A 14872-nucleotide genomic window follows, 5' to 3' on the forward strand; every position below is an offset into this window, starting at 1 on the left:
TGCCATTTAGACCAAATTGAAATTAATTTGGCCTTTTGTTTTTTTAAGTGAAGAAATTTTAATCAAAAAGTTATTGAGATTTGACAGCTCTCTTCATGCAACTTTCACTATAGTTTAATTTTTTTGAATGGTAATTATTAACTTTATAGTATTAACTTACGAGTTAAATCTAATATTTTTTTAAAAAAATCACGAATTAAATTAATGTACACTAAAAAATAACTAGGAATTTGATTAAAAGGAAATGTTTTGTAGAGAAAATTAAAAATATTATTTGTGAAATACTTGTAAAAATGTGAGCATGAATCACAACTTGCATACATTTAAAAAAAAAAATTCAAAATTGCATACATTTAAAAAAAAAAAAAAAAAAAAAAAAAAAAAAAAAAAAAAACTATTTGATTCAGGATTCAAAATCACAACTTGCCAAATGTCAAAGCACATTGCATTAGGTCACAAAGAAGAGGAAGTTAGGGGGAAAAGAAAAAGGAGTTTATAAAACAGACACTACTGGTTCAACATTTCTCATTTCTAATATAAATTTGTTGTTTTCTATTGCCTTTACTCCTTACACCCTCTTTTCTCTGTTAAAGCAGAATTTGTTCTGGGATCTATGCTGGAACCGCTATAATCTACGCTAAATATTCTCACAGTTCATCCTTTACATCACCAGTGGTAGTGGTAGTAGTAGTAGTAGTCTCCTGGCTCGTTGGCGTTTCAGTCTCAGATTCCTGAGACGAAGCCGGTTTTTGAATCTTGAAAGGAATCGACGCATGCTTCTTTAGGAATTTGTAGAAGGCGACCACAGTGCGATCAGTATCCACAGTAAGCTGTGAAGGCAACGAAACATTAGCTCTATTCTCTAGAGAGGGGATGGATGGTTGGAAGTTGGGAGAAAATAAGGATATACTACTTACTGGCTCGAAGCTCTTGTTCCCAGCTGGGAAGAAAAGAAGTGTCGGGAATCCATCAGACTGTAACCGAGTAAATAATTTCCATGAATATGTTTGTCCGAGAATGCATCATATAGAATCGAGCATGGAATGATAATCCATCTAATAAAGACATAGAAGTACCTTTGCTCTAGGGTGCTCGTTCGTTGTCCCATCCATCTTGGCAATAACAAGCGAGTCAATTCCCTTCAAATGCTTGCCGAGCTTGTTATATATAGGTTCTAGTGATTGGCAGTGCCCACACCAAGGAGCATATATCTGATACAAAACCAGAGTCAGAATTCAAACTCAGATAATCAATTGCAAGCCAGTAGTGTGTGATCATTGATAGTGGAGACACAATAGGTACCTCAAGAAGAACGTCTTTAGATTCATCAAGAACAATTTCGTCGAAGTTATTTCCAACCACAATTTTGACATCACCATCATTCTGTATCAGTAAAATGTGAGCATAGGATTTGGATTCAAGGCTTGCCATTATTGATTGAAGTAAGCCAATAAACTTACCTTCTCAGGAATGGGTTCTGACTTGTAAAAGGGCTTTAGATTGTCTTCCAAAAACTTCTCTCCGAAGGACTACAGAGCCAATAAACAAATATACAATAAGAACCTTCACTGGCAAAAAAACTTCATCTGATATTATGTAATTTCATCATCCCAACATTTTGAAAAAGATCTCATTGCCTACAAATGTGACAATATCAATCTTCTCTAGTACAAGGATCTTAATACCATTCAATTTAAAGGAAAGTGACAAAACAAACCTTGATATTGATTGAGGTCAATTCATCTTCCAATAAGAACTTCCTGCCATCATCATTTCCGGTATAAGCGATGACCTGCAATTATGTGCCAAGTTATAGAGCTTATCTTATAAGTGAAGGTAATGAATACAACATACTAAACTACAGTGACTCACCTGTGGAGCATCTCCTGTAACACCAAAGTATTCTGATACTGGTTTTCCAAAATCTTCATTGTCCATCTCCACAAAAACACAGATAAGCTACAACAAAATGAAAACATAATCATCAGCTTTTTAACTCTTAATATGATAATAATACAATCATCTTTGACTTGAAGTGAGCACTGGAGGGAATCCGCTTGAGGAAATGAGTGTAAATTCTTAGCAAGAGAGAATCAAACTGTAGATAAGTGTGGGAAGTCATCTATACTTTAACTATGAATATGCTATACTTGAATGCAGAACACAAAGCTTTGCAGTTCAATGTTTTTGCACAATAGAGGTTATTTTTGTCCAAAAGTATGCTTTGACATTTACAAATTAATCCCCCAAAGCATGCAATTGACTCCAACCCCCCTCGCATCTCTGGTAAGTGCTACCAATATCCTCATCATGAATGGTATTGTGAGAATAATATAAAAATAGAAAATGAATATAGTAAGAATAATGTTGAAAGCATACCTTTCCTTTGAAAGACTTTGCAGCTTCTTGGAATGGGGGAAGAAACTTGTCTGAGTCATTTGAAGTGGCAAAAAGAATTAACTGAGGAGGAAAAGAAAGGTGTAAGCATAAACAATGATGACTAATCTCAATGTAAAATTTGTCTATAAAACCAAAAATGTAGTCATATAAAGCTAAATTGATGGCTATTTTAACCCAAGGAATTCCTTTGCTTAAAACTAGACAAAGTAATTTACTCATTCACGCTAATAGAATGATGCCAAACTAGTAAAATGAACAATATAAAGCTCAAAGACCTGCAATAAGTCAGTCTAATAGTCTATACATTGAGAATGCAAGATTAACTTAAGTTTCACCTGTTTCTTGATTGGATTTTCAAATATCTCCGGTGCACCTTCCCTGGTGAAGTAGTTGACAAGAGGAAGCTTGTTCTCATAAACAAATTCAGCTATTGCTGATTTTGTGAACTGACCACCTGCAAGAACACAAGAAAATTATTAAACATTGTTTATGAATAACATTATAACATTAAATCTTTAAATCATGACATCCAGAATACTAACCAAAATGGTTAATTTTTTCAGTTTCTTTTTTAATCAAGACAAGAGCTGGACGTTTGGCTTGGGGATCAAGGTGGAACAGCTTTGCTACATCAGGATTGGCAGTTTGATAGAAGTTGACATCATCTTCAAGTTTTGCAGCAGCACCAAGTTCTTCACTGTGAGAGCCCTGCAAACATTATATAAATAAGTACATACGTGCATTTGTGTAGAGAGAGAGAGAAGTACATTCTTTACTGAAATCAATAAAAGGAAAAAAGCATTAAATTCTGCCGATTAAAATTCAATCCCAAGGTCCTGCTGATCAAAACTTAGTTTCATTTGGCTACAATGCATAAGCACATGCTAGCTATCAGACATTAAATAGTCAGATTCTCATGATTATATGTTCAATCATTGTATAAGCAAAGTAAGCTTGCTGAAATCATGATAAATAAAATCATCAATCAGCTTCCTATGTGCAACTCTTACCACCAAACTGTCGAAAAATCCCAAAACAACTTTTGGCTCACTCTCCAAGATCCGCTCTGCATCCTCAGTTGTTGTTATGTTGGATAGAGCTGGTCCAGTCTTCTTCTTTATCCATGTAACAATAGCATCTCTGCAAAAACAAGAAAAATAAGTGGATACTATATTACCAAGAAGCATTTACTCAAGCTTTTCAATTGATGTGCTACACTGCTATCTTCTACTATTCTTGTAAGAAAATTTCTTTAATTTTACTGGCATTTCCATTTCGACCTTCTTTCCTTAACTACAACCCACTAGATAAATTGGCAAATCTAAAGTCATAAATTGGCAATTGCTGTTTTACTATAATACGTTATGCACTTATACATAAGTAAATGCCAGAAAGCTAAAGCAACTTACTTGCTCCGTTGGCCATTGTAGGGCTTGTGAACACCATCAATGAAGAAGTAAATAGTGGGGAAGCCTTGAACGTCGTACTTCTGCGCCAGCTCAGCCTCCTCAGAAGCATCCACCTTGGCCAAGGTCACGTCCTCGCCCTTGAGCTCAGTGGCGGCCGCCGCGTACTCCGGCGCCAAAGCCAGGCAGTGGCCGCACCAGGGCGCGTAGAATTCCACCATCACGTACTTATTCTTGGCGATGAAGTCGCTGAAATTCCCCTCCTTGAGCACCACCACGTCCTTCTCGTCCACGGCGGGCGTCTCGTAGGAGTCGTCGTCGTAGCCGTGATCCGTGTCCGCATGGTCGTCCTCGAGGTCGTCGTAGTTCTCGAAGTCAGGCAGGTGGTCGTAGGGATCGGAATGGGACGAAACGGAGTCGTCGTCCTCGAGAAAGCTGAGGTCCTCTTCCTCGTCCGCCGCCGCCGCGGGTTTGCTCTTGGTGTCGGCAGCGCACGACGCCGTTTGGAAGGAAATGAGGAACAGCAGCAGAATAGATAGGACTGCAATCGATCTCGGGGAAGCCATTGTAGAGAGCTGACAGACAACTCAAGTGGTGTGAAGTGAACGTTTTTTATTACTGAGATTTGAGCAGCGGAAATGGCGTTTTCTTCAGCGTCACAGAGAAAACGCCCGCTGGAAGGGGGATGGTGGATGTGACACGTGTTTCGATATGATTGGAAGCGTGAAGAAGATGGACTAATGGTGGGTGGACACGTAGGAAACATGAGGTAACACTGTTTGCAAACGGAGGGGAAATGGTTGACTTTTGACTTTTGATCGCAGATCTGGACGATCGGAATCTGGTCGCCGAATGGGAGTATTATTATATACGGATACGGATGATGTCATGTACATTTTGAACAGTGCAAATTTTGATACGAGATTTATGAAATACTAGTTACTATGTCGGCAAGAAATCTCAATTCTCAACATATAGACCACCTAATACCATCAATATCAGTGAATAATAAAAGGTTATTGGAACAGTAATGACTTAGATGGTGTAGAGAGAAATAGAGAGAGAGAAGAAAAAGATTGCAAGGTGTGATTATTGGAACAGTGCAAATTAGTTCAAAATCAATACATTTTGCGCACAACAAATAGTCACACGAGCGCGTGAGTTGCATGCGCCCGATAGAGTTGTTTTATATATATTTTCTTTAAAAAATCAATTTTGTTTATTTTTTTCTCTCTCTTTCCATATTATTATTATTAATCACACTTACAAAAACAAAAAAAAAAACTCCACCATTGTAGATGCTCTAATCGTGATTGTAGGATTTATCCTCATTTGGACAAATATAGAAAATTGTACGGAGTAATTTACTAATTTATGCCCTTTACTTACAACATTATTCTTTTTGCCCTTTGGTCTTTCATTTCAAATGTAATTTGTCAAAATACATAACACAGTTGAGATGGCCGAGTTGGTCTAAGGCGCCAGATTAAGGTTCTGGTCCGAAAGGGCGTAGGTTCAAATCCCACTCTCAACGATTATTTTCTCCGCTCACGAATAGACAAGTTGTCTCTTTTACGTTATAATGAATTTGTCTTTCTAACTTGTATAACAGTTGAGATGGCCGAGTTGGTCTAAGGCGCCAGATTAAGGTTCTGGTCCGAAAGGGCGTGGGTTCAAATCCCACTCTCAACAATTATTTTCTCCTCCCACCAATTGACAACTAACCAAATGCCTCTTTTTACTTCTGATTCCATTTATAATTGTATAATAAATTTGTACCCTTTGTCCTTGTCTACTACATGAATGAAAATGCACCTTTTTACTTCTGATTCCATATAATTGAGTCATTATATCTATGCATTGTCTTTCAAATATGTACCCTTTGTCCTTCTTTACTACATATATATAAATGAAATACGGAGTAGTGATTAAAAAGATTAGTCTACAAACAAAACCCATAGGGAGAATGATGAATTTTCTTTTTGATAAAGCAGTGGTGAACCTTTTTCTATTTTTTATAAATCCAAATTACTAATAAAAGATAACACAAGGATTATTACAGTTGCCAAACATATATATACTAATAATAGACTCCTAAATATTTCTATCATTTATATAAAATGTTTTTGTGGTCAGATACCAAGTTAGAGTCTTACAGATCCTACTAGATCTGTTTGTAAATTCTAAAAGAATACAGAAAGAAAAACCAAAACTCCCTGCATCTTCATTCTGTGATTCTCAGTCCCTACTTCCTCACCGTCAAAATGCTAAATGGCCTTCAGGATTATGAACTGTATGGAGCAAGAGATCAGTGATAATTCCAACATGTATGGTGCAAGATATCAGTTGATAACTTCTCCATAGTTTAATTGTGGATTAGAAAGGAAGCTCGCCGAGCAAGCGAGCTGGCACTAATAGAAACTACTTTAAAATGTAACGAATCATGGCAGTTTGAGAAGGAATGAATCTATTCGCTGAGACTACTAGAGCAACAATACTTTCCAGATCTTCTTCATGTACACAGTTAGAGACCAGACAGCGAGCCATGCTGAAATATAGAGCAACGCCACACCAGAACCTGCAAGAGCTCCTGATTCGGCGAGGCTGGATGGAGAGAGAAGGTGGAAAAGAGGACGGATTAATCAATGGCCAATCAGATAAGCATTTCTCATTAATGTTTTTTCTTTTTTTACCTTCAGACCAATGCAGAAATCTATCCCAAGAATCCAAGATTGAGCAAACTCACCTGCTATCTCTCGTGGCAAGGAGGATGGTTAATGCTGTCATCTGAGTGGCAGTCTTCCACTTTCCCAAGCTATTCACAGCAACTGCCTGAAGAAAAATAACAGGGTTGTTAAAACAAATAGACCTGGAGATGTACTTTAGAATGAAAATGGCAGTCCCAAGTAAAAGTGTAAAACGCTTTGTACCTCTGAAAGTTTGCTGCCCTGAGAAGCTGCCCATTCCCTAACTGCAGACATTGTAATCTACATATGAAAAATGTTGTCCTCATTACAAACAAATACCGCTATTGATTGCCAAATCATAGAAGTTAAAGAAGATCCAATGAAGCAGGGAAAGAAGTAGCATCAGTTCTTAGGTCATTGGTTCAATTCTTCGTACAGGCAGCTACCGTATGCTTCATTTATTTACAAGGTTTTTATGGACTTCAATTTTGGGCTTTATATTCAACAGACTATATAAGAATTTGGGCTTGGTAAGTGTACTCTACTCCTTGGAGAGTTGGAGAATATGGAAGAGTGAAAAATACCACAATGTCTAAGTAATGCAAAATAGCTGTGTTAGAACAGTAATCTGGAATTGCTTATATGAAATATCTTTACCTTGTAACTGTCTATATTACAGGAAAGAATCTAAAAAGTAATGAATTGTTTAGTAACTACTGAGAATTAGCAAAATAAACAAGGCTGTCAATCTGTCATGATGTAAAATTTATAATGATATTATAACATAAAAGCAGTTCCCCACCTTTACAACCTTTATCATGCTCTCCTCCCCTTTTAAGTACCCATTTAAAAACTACTATTACCCCACACAGGGCTCAGTGTCTTTTTGCATATTACATTTTAGAATATGCAAACAGTCCCGCTTCAAAATTCCCAAAACATTGGACATAATAAAGCATATGCTAAACAAATTTCAGTACTCAGTTTCTTTATCAACAAATGGAAGAAAGGTTGAGTTTTCAATTTACAATCACAAGAAAATTGGCATTCTGATTAAACAAAATGGAACTTCATATTTACATGTTTGCTTATCTCCTAGGGGAGAGAAAATATGAGTAATAAACAAGAGATTATTTACTCAACTGATAATATGCAGGAAAAGACCACAGAAAAGTGAAAAGGAAAAGAAAAAATAAACTCACCTCCCTACCAATAATAGCTATTGAAGGTACAGCCAGTAGCCATGGAAACTGTCCAAAAACACTAGCTTCCAAAGGTCTGGTACACAATAAGACCAAGGTGGCAGCAACCATTAGCTGTTACGGTCAAAAGGAAACTATATTAAATCCTTTCACAATCCTTATAAAGCTAATATGAAAACGTTTCTGTGCTTTGAAAGATTGATGCATCTTTTGCTACTCAATTTTCCAGAGGGAATGAATAAGAATTTCCATCAAGGAGAATACCTTATCAGCAACTGGATCTAAAAATGCACCAAAAGGAGTCCCCAAATTCAGCTGGATTATGTTGAACAATCAAATTTGTAAATTTAGTTGCAAAACCAAAGACAAGTTTTTATAATAGGTCAATCTATGGAAAAGTGCACAGATCAATACCTTTCGAGCAATATACCCATCAAGCCAATCAGTAATCGCTGCGGCAATGAAGATACCAGTGGTAGCTGCTGGTCCCCACCAGCTATCCACATAGAAGGCTAGTTTTAAAAGGTCCAAAATTAGTTCTCACATATAATGCTGATTTAAATTGGGTATTCTAATAATGATCACTGATCATAGAAGAACAACCTAAGCCATCCATCTGAGGTTTCTAACTTCTTAAATGGGTCATAGAACATTGATTAACCTTATTCGAAAATTTATTTGTGGAGAGCAGTAGAACTCATACAAGGTTGTCGCCAAAGTCTTTCTCATTTCTACCAATCACTCTAGCAGTTGTTTTGACTGCCACTAAACTCCCCAGTAGTAGCCATCAAAATTTCAACAAGAATGCATTGCACTTCAAAGGCAGGACTAATATTGAAACAACCTTAACACTTAAGATTTATGTATTGTCTTTCAGGTAGCAATGCCCAAAAATCCTTACATTTAAAATGCTGCTTGTCAAAGAGGAATTTTAATGCAACAATTCATCAATAAAAAGGGGGGGAATTCATCAATTAAAATCCAAGTAAACAATATAAATGAAATCCAGAAGCATCATGATTCAACTTCTAGTCTAGTAGAAACAATAAAATACTCCGTAGTACAAAAGCCATGAAAAACATGCAATATTTTCATGCAATAAATCCTGAAAAACGTGCACAATATATCCACTTGGGAAAAAGGTCAGTCAAGCTAAGCAAAATCAAACAAGCAGATAATAATCCACACATAAAGGACACCTGAAAACATTAACTGCGGAACTTACAGCTTACGAGAAGCGGAACAGCAACTACGCGGCCAATGGTCAAGATTGTGGGCAATGTGAGCAATTTAGCAGACTTGTGAGGGCGCTGAGAGGGCTTATCATGGCGAGGTGGCGATGAAGCATTCAACAGCCGGCCATCCTTGTTGTGGGGATTGGAGCCCATGTGAGCGGTGGAGATACTCCTCGCAGCAAGATGAGAAGGATAATTGCGAACGCGAAAACCTAGAACAAAATGATCGCGGAAGATTCGATCGTGCGACAGAGGCGGAATCGTAGTTATCCTCCTCCGCCACCAGGCGCGCGTCGTCGGCACCGCCGGGAACTTAAGCTTGTCGGCGTCGGCGGCGGCGGATGTGAGGGGACGGAGGCGATTGTGAGGCTTGGGAGAGCAGTGGATAGAGGCAGTGAGTGCGTTGAGTTTGAGGGATCTTCCGGGCATGGTGGGGAGTGATGAGGGGTTTGGTAAAATGGTAATGCGCGCTGCGGCTTAGGTTAGCGGATGAGGGGCTTACGTTAGCAGAGACGCCTGTTTGGCTCTATTTTCTACCGCGCAACGAACAAACATGAAGAGTGGAAGACACTTACGCCAAAAGCTTTTGACTGATAAAAGTCCTACGGAGTATTACGGTACAATTTGTCATTTTTGTAAATTCTAAAATCTAATATATCTCATCATCAATCAAATTTTATAAGCCTCAATAATACTAAAATATAAATTTTGTTCCTTTCAAAAAATATATATATTTAATTTGTTAGTAGTTTGTGTTGTATTATTCTTTTACACTTTTTTTTCAATTTTTTACTCTTCACATATTTCTTTTTTTTTTTCAAACTCATTATTCGTTACAATATAAGGTAAATATCACTTTTGGTCATAGCTAAGCGTTTTTTATCCTTGACTATTGCTTTTTTCAAATTATGTGCATGACTTTCTAACTAGTATCACTTTTGGTCCTCCGATCCAATTCTTCGGCCACATATTACTAAAATTTTAATCAGAAAAATATTGTGTTGTAATTAAAAGGGTATTTTCGATCCTTTCAAATTTATTTCATTTTTCTCTTTTATTTTTTTCTTCTTTCCACTTTCAATAAAATATAAGTTTTTTGGTTGATTCAATTCCTTCTTGTATTGAACCTTTGATTTAATTTTAATGGTAAAGCTTTGGTTTCAAAAAATAAAAAATAAATAAATACAATGCCCACTAAGTTCAATGTATTTTTTTTTTTTTTTTAAATAGACTAGATAATAATCTCTATCTCTATCTCTATCTCTATATCTCTATCTCTATTTCTACATATATTAAAGCAAAATGATTAGGGAAAGATTTTAGTGGATAGGAGAGTAATTCACAAAATTAATTTGAGTAATAATTGTTGATCCATAATTGAGAATTAACATTGCAATAATTATGTTATGTTTGTAACATTAATTCATTGGAGATAAATTTAAAATTCATAATCAATATTTAGATGAACATCTACACATACTTCAACATCTTTATCTTTATATATATATATATATATATATATATATATATATATATATATATATATATATATATATAATAAAGTAGAATCTAGCCACACAATTTTTCCTCCAAAGTGTGAATGCATTTTGATAGAAAGAAGATTAGCGAATATGAATGCATTAATGTTCAGTTGGTCACCATGATTTACAACCTCCCACCGCTCTGTCGGGCCGGGGTGTGGGGGGCCCTTAGGGTTGGGGTTCAGCCTTTTTTTGGAAGAATATGAATGCATTAATTGTGTGGGTAGATGTATTTATACATATTTTTTTTGAAGTTATTATGTGTATTTATATTTTATTATTATAGTTCTATCTCTCTCTCTCTATCTCTCTCTCTCTCTCTCTCTCTATATATATATATATATATATATATATATATATATATATATATATATATATATATATATTAAAGCATAATGGAGTATGGAAAAAAGTTTATTGCATTCAAATTTATTGGTAAAGTTTTATATTTAATATAATTTGTGTATATATTCATTTAAACCTCAATTATAATTAATTTGACTCCACATATATAAAGGGGAGAAATTAGATATAAAATAAATATAGTTCTTACATAAATAATCTTTTCAAATGAATAAGTTTTTTGTGGAGATTTTCGACAAATATCGTCTGTTATTTTATCTACAAGTTTTATTTAAATATATTAGTTATATAATTAGAGTAGTTATTTCAAATTCAATTTTCTTTCAAAAAAAAATCAAATTCAATTTTCTTTCAAAAAAAAATCAAATTCAAATAATAATACAAGTAACAATAAACTTTAAAATCAACATAATAATAGCATAATTAAACTTTTAAAAAATATCAAATATTACATTGTATAGCTACACTTACATTTGTAATCAAACTAATTATGAGCTCAATAACTCAATTACGTTTTGTCTGTTTCCACAACCATTACTATCTAGCTTTGATAATTCAGAGGATGTCAAAAATGTAATTGGTAAATTTGTTAAATTAATATTTATATATAATAATAAAGTAGAATCTAGCCACGAAATTTTTCCTGCAAAGTATGAATGCATTTTGATAGAAACAAGATTAGCAAGTATATATGAATGCATTAATTGTGTTGGTAGATGTATTTATACATATTTTTTTGAGTTAATACCCAAAATCGTCATCGACTATAGTGATTTTTCTCAATTTCGTCCTAAATGACTTTGGTGACCTAATATCGTCCCAGACTTTTGTGTTTCGCTCAATTTAGTCCTAGACTTTTGTGTTTTTGCTCAATTTAGTCTCTCATTTGTTATTATGCCCATTTGGTGTTAACTAAATAGACAATTCAGTAATTTTAATATTGGCATCTCTTTACTCATAGACATGTGAACTGCGAAATCCTTTTTTTTTTTACGAATTACTACCAGAATTACTCCTAAAACTGCAAATATAAAATTTGATTTGCAGGTCCGGGAGTAATTCTGGGTGTAATTCGTACAAGAAAGAGGAATTTCGCACTTCACAAGTTGAAAGTAAAGAGAGATCAATATTGACATTACTGAATTGTCCCTTAATTTAACACCAATTTGACGGAATAACAAATGGAGGACTAAATTGAGCGAAACACAAAAGTCTGGGACGATATTAGGTCACCAAAGTCGTTTAGGACGAAATTGAGAAAAACCACTATAGTCGAGGACGATTTTGGGTATTAACTCATATTTTTTTGAAGTTATTATGTGTATTTGTATTTTATTATTATAGCTCTATCTCTATCTCTATATATATTAAAGCATAATGAAGTATGGAAAAAAAGTTTATTGCGTTCAAATTTATTGGTAAAGTTTTATATTTAATATTATTTGGGTATATATTCATTTAAACCTCAATTATAATTAATTTGACTCCATATATATAAAGATGATAAATTAGATATAAAATAAATATAGTTCTTACATAAATAATTTTTTTCAAATGAATAAATTTTTGGTGGAGATTTTTGACAAATATCGCCTGTTATTTTATTTATAAGTTTTATTTAAATACGTTAGTTATATAATTAAAGTAATTATTTCAAATTCTTTTTTAAAAAATTAAATTCAAATAATAATACAAGTAACAATAAACTTTAAAATTAACAAAATAATAGCATAATTAAATTTTTAAAAATATTAAATATTACATTGTATAGTTATACTTACATTTTTAATCAAACTAATTATGAGCTCAAGAACTCAAGTACGTTTTTCTGTTTCCACAGCCATTACTATATAGCTTTGATCATTCAGAAGATGTCAAAAATTTAATTGGTAAATTTATTAAATTAATAATAGTTCGTGCATCGCACGGGACAATTACTAGTTATAAATAAACCATCATCCACAGGACCACAACCAATACTACAATTATGTTTTGGTCATGGTTGGAATTGGGATGATGGTTGTGGCTAGAATATTGAGAAGAATATTTATGGGACTCTGGGAGTTTAGATCTCTTATAGAGCTTTATACCGTGCGATCTGAAAAAAGATGAATCAAGAAATGCGCAGTAGACATGAAGAAAAAACTGAGGATAAAAACCATATCTTGCTTCCGAACCTAGGGCTTCGATTTTTGAAGCTGTTCTTTCTTGGAAGTAGAGGCAACTGTTAGCCGTAGCTCATGAACGCGAAGAAGAAGAAGCAGTTTACGTAAAAAGACTATTTTGCTCTCTTGAATAAAAAAATTTAAAAAGTTTAAATTTTTCAGGCCAATTCCCACCGGTGATTTGGCCGGAAGCACCAATCTGCTAAAAAAAACATAGTTAAAAGACTAAATTGTTAGTTTTAAAAGTCATGGAGCGAAATTAACACATCTCTTATAGTCATATGACCAAAAGTGTAATTTACTCATTTGTTAAATTAATAATAGTCTGTGCATCGCACGATACACTTACTAGTATTTCTTATAATCAAAAATTAAAATTTCATATTATAATATTTATATGTTTCTTTTTTTACTCTGATCATGTAATTTAATTAACTATTTGTGTTGTTTAGTGGGAATTATTAAATATTAACTAATCCAATTAGATTTTGTCACATGAAATAATTTAGAAGGGATGCCTAGCATTATGCATAATATTTTAATCTGTTTTAACAAAATTGCTAATGACCTAATTCTATTTACCTTAAATACATTATTTACCAAAACAATTTATCTAATGATTGAATACTTTATTAAACCAAATATAAACTACTATAAAGTATCATTTACATATTTACCAATTATAATATATAACTAATCAACACAAATAAAACATGAACAACATTATCAAATTCATCACATGTAAATAAATCATTTACAATATCTTACTTAAATGTCTTCCTATTATAAATACATATAGACATATAGATAGGGTATTATATATATTCAACAACTTATGTTATTTATTTATTTTATTATTATTTGAATTAATTTAGGGTCAATTTAAAAATTTAAAAATGTTTTTCAAAAAATGACTCAGTTTTTGGAATATATTTTAATTTTTATAGTGTTTGGCTGATTGTCAAAAAATTATATTTTTTTTTGTATTGCTGAAATTTAAGAAATTGTATTTTTTTATTCATTTACCTAAAAAATGAACATATTATTTGTTATAATAATAATAATAATAATAATAATAATAATAATAATAATAATAATAATAATATGTTTTGATGGTGGTGGTAGTTGATAAACAATATTTTTAGTGTTATTTTAAATAATCTTTTTATAGTTAAGTTGCAAATAATTGATTATTTCTTATCTATTTTTATTTATTATCGCTATAATTAGTTTTTAGTAATATTATTCAATTTTAGGTTGTTTTTATTAAATTTATTTTATTATTTGAATTCTGTTAGTCTAATAATTTCTTGATCCTAATTTAATGATTAATATTTATAATTTTAGTAGTACATGTAGAGTAGGAGTTTAATAAATGTAGATTAGTTATATATGGTCTCTAATATTATTATTATTATTATTATTATTGTTATTATTATTATTATTATTATTATTATTATTATTATTATTTGAGTTAATAAAATTGTTGTTAGCCGATTATTTTAGGGCCATGAAATAAACAATCTTTTTAATTCTTTCGGTCAATTGGCGAGGAGCGAGAAAGGCGCAGCAAACCAGAGCCAATATTCCGCAGATGGATTCTTCTGGCAATCCGGTTGATCAGCGGGAGCTCAAGCGGAAGCTGTTGGATTTAGGCATTATAAATAGAAGAAAACTTGAGAATCAAGGACACCAATCTCACTCCGGACCAATTCCGGAGGCCATTTCGGAAACTTCGATTATCTTTCTAACTCGGCGGCAAACCTGATTCGGCATCTAAACTTTTGTTCGTAGCTGTACGATTCGGCAGCAGCAGTTCCAATTTCCTTAATTTCATTCGGCAGTTTTTTGGTTCTTTTTCTAGCTTCTTTAA

At 33.3% G+C, this 14872-nt stretch overlaps 2 protein-coding genes and 2 non-coding genes across 4 annotated transcripts; 2 read left to right on the top strand and 2 right to left on the bottom strand.

Moving 5' to 3' along the window:
• Window positions 1-380: 380 nt before the first annotated feature.
• Window positions 381-4627, bottom strand: LOC109190767 (protein disulfide isomerase-like 1-4). The gene is made up of 12 exons (XM_019341354.1): window positions 3810-4627; window positions 3411-3540; window positions 2943-3108; window positions 2736-2854; window positions 2380-2460; window positions 1873-1959; window positions 1718-1792; window positions 1461-1529; window positions 1303-1383; window positions 1077-1211; window positions 918-974; window positions 381-830 (listed from the first exon to the last, which is right to left on the bottom strand). Exons 1-12 carry the CDS (start codon window positions 4370-4372, stop codon window positions 648-650), a joined length of 1746 nt encoding a protein of 581 aa, XP_019196899.1. The 5' UTR covers window positions 4373-4627; the 3' UTR covers window positions 381-647.
• Window positions 4628-5259: 632 nt separating this feature from the next.
• On the top strand, window positions 5260-5340 carry TRNAL-AAG. The gene has a single exon. It is a non-coding gene; the product is annotated as a tRNA-Leu (tRNA).
• Window positions 5341-5417: 77 nt separating this feature from the next.
• Window positions 5418-5498, top strand: TRNAL-AAG. The gene has a single exon. It is a non-coding gene; the product is annotated as a tRNA-Leu (tRNA).
• Window positions 5499-5887: 389 nt separating this feature from the next.
• On the bottom strand, window positions 5888-9475 carry LOC109190218 (CDP-diacylglycerol--glycerol-3-phosphate 3-phosphatidyltransferase 2-like). Its single transcript, XM_019340671.1, has 7 exons — window positions 8921-9475; window positions 8110-8207; window positions 7960-8010; window positions 7696-7809; window positions 6737-6793; window positions 6553-6638; window positions 5888-6410 (listed from the first exon to the last, which is right to left on the bottom strand). Exons 1-7 carry the CDS (start codon window positions 9357-9359, stop codon window positions 6290-6292), a joined length of 966 nt encoding a protein of 321 aa, XP_019196216.1. The 5' UTR covers window positions 9360-9475; the 3' UTR covers window positions 5888-6289.
• Between the last annotated feature and the right edge of the window lie 5397 nt (window positions 9476-14872).

This window comes from Ipomoea nil, unplaced genomic scaffold (assembly GCF_001879475.1).
Source record: "Ipomoea nil cultivar Tokyo-kokei standard unplaced genomic scaffold, Asagao_1.1 scaffold1576, whole genome shotgun sequence".
Lineage (NCBI taxonomy): Eukaryota > Viridiplantae > Streptophyta > Magnoliopsida > Solanales > Convolvulaceae > Ipomoea > Ipomoea nil.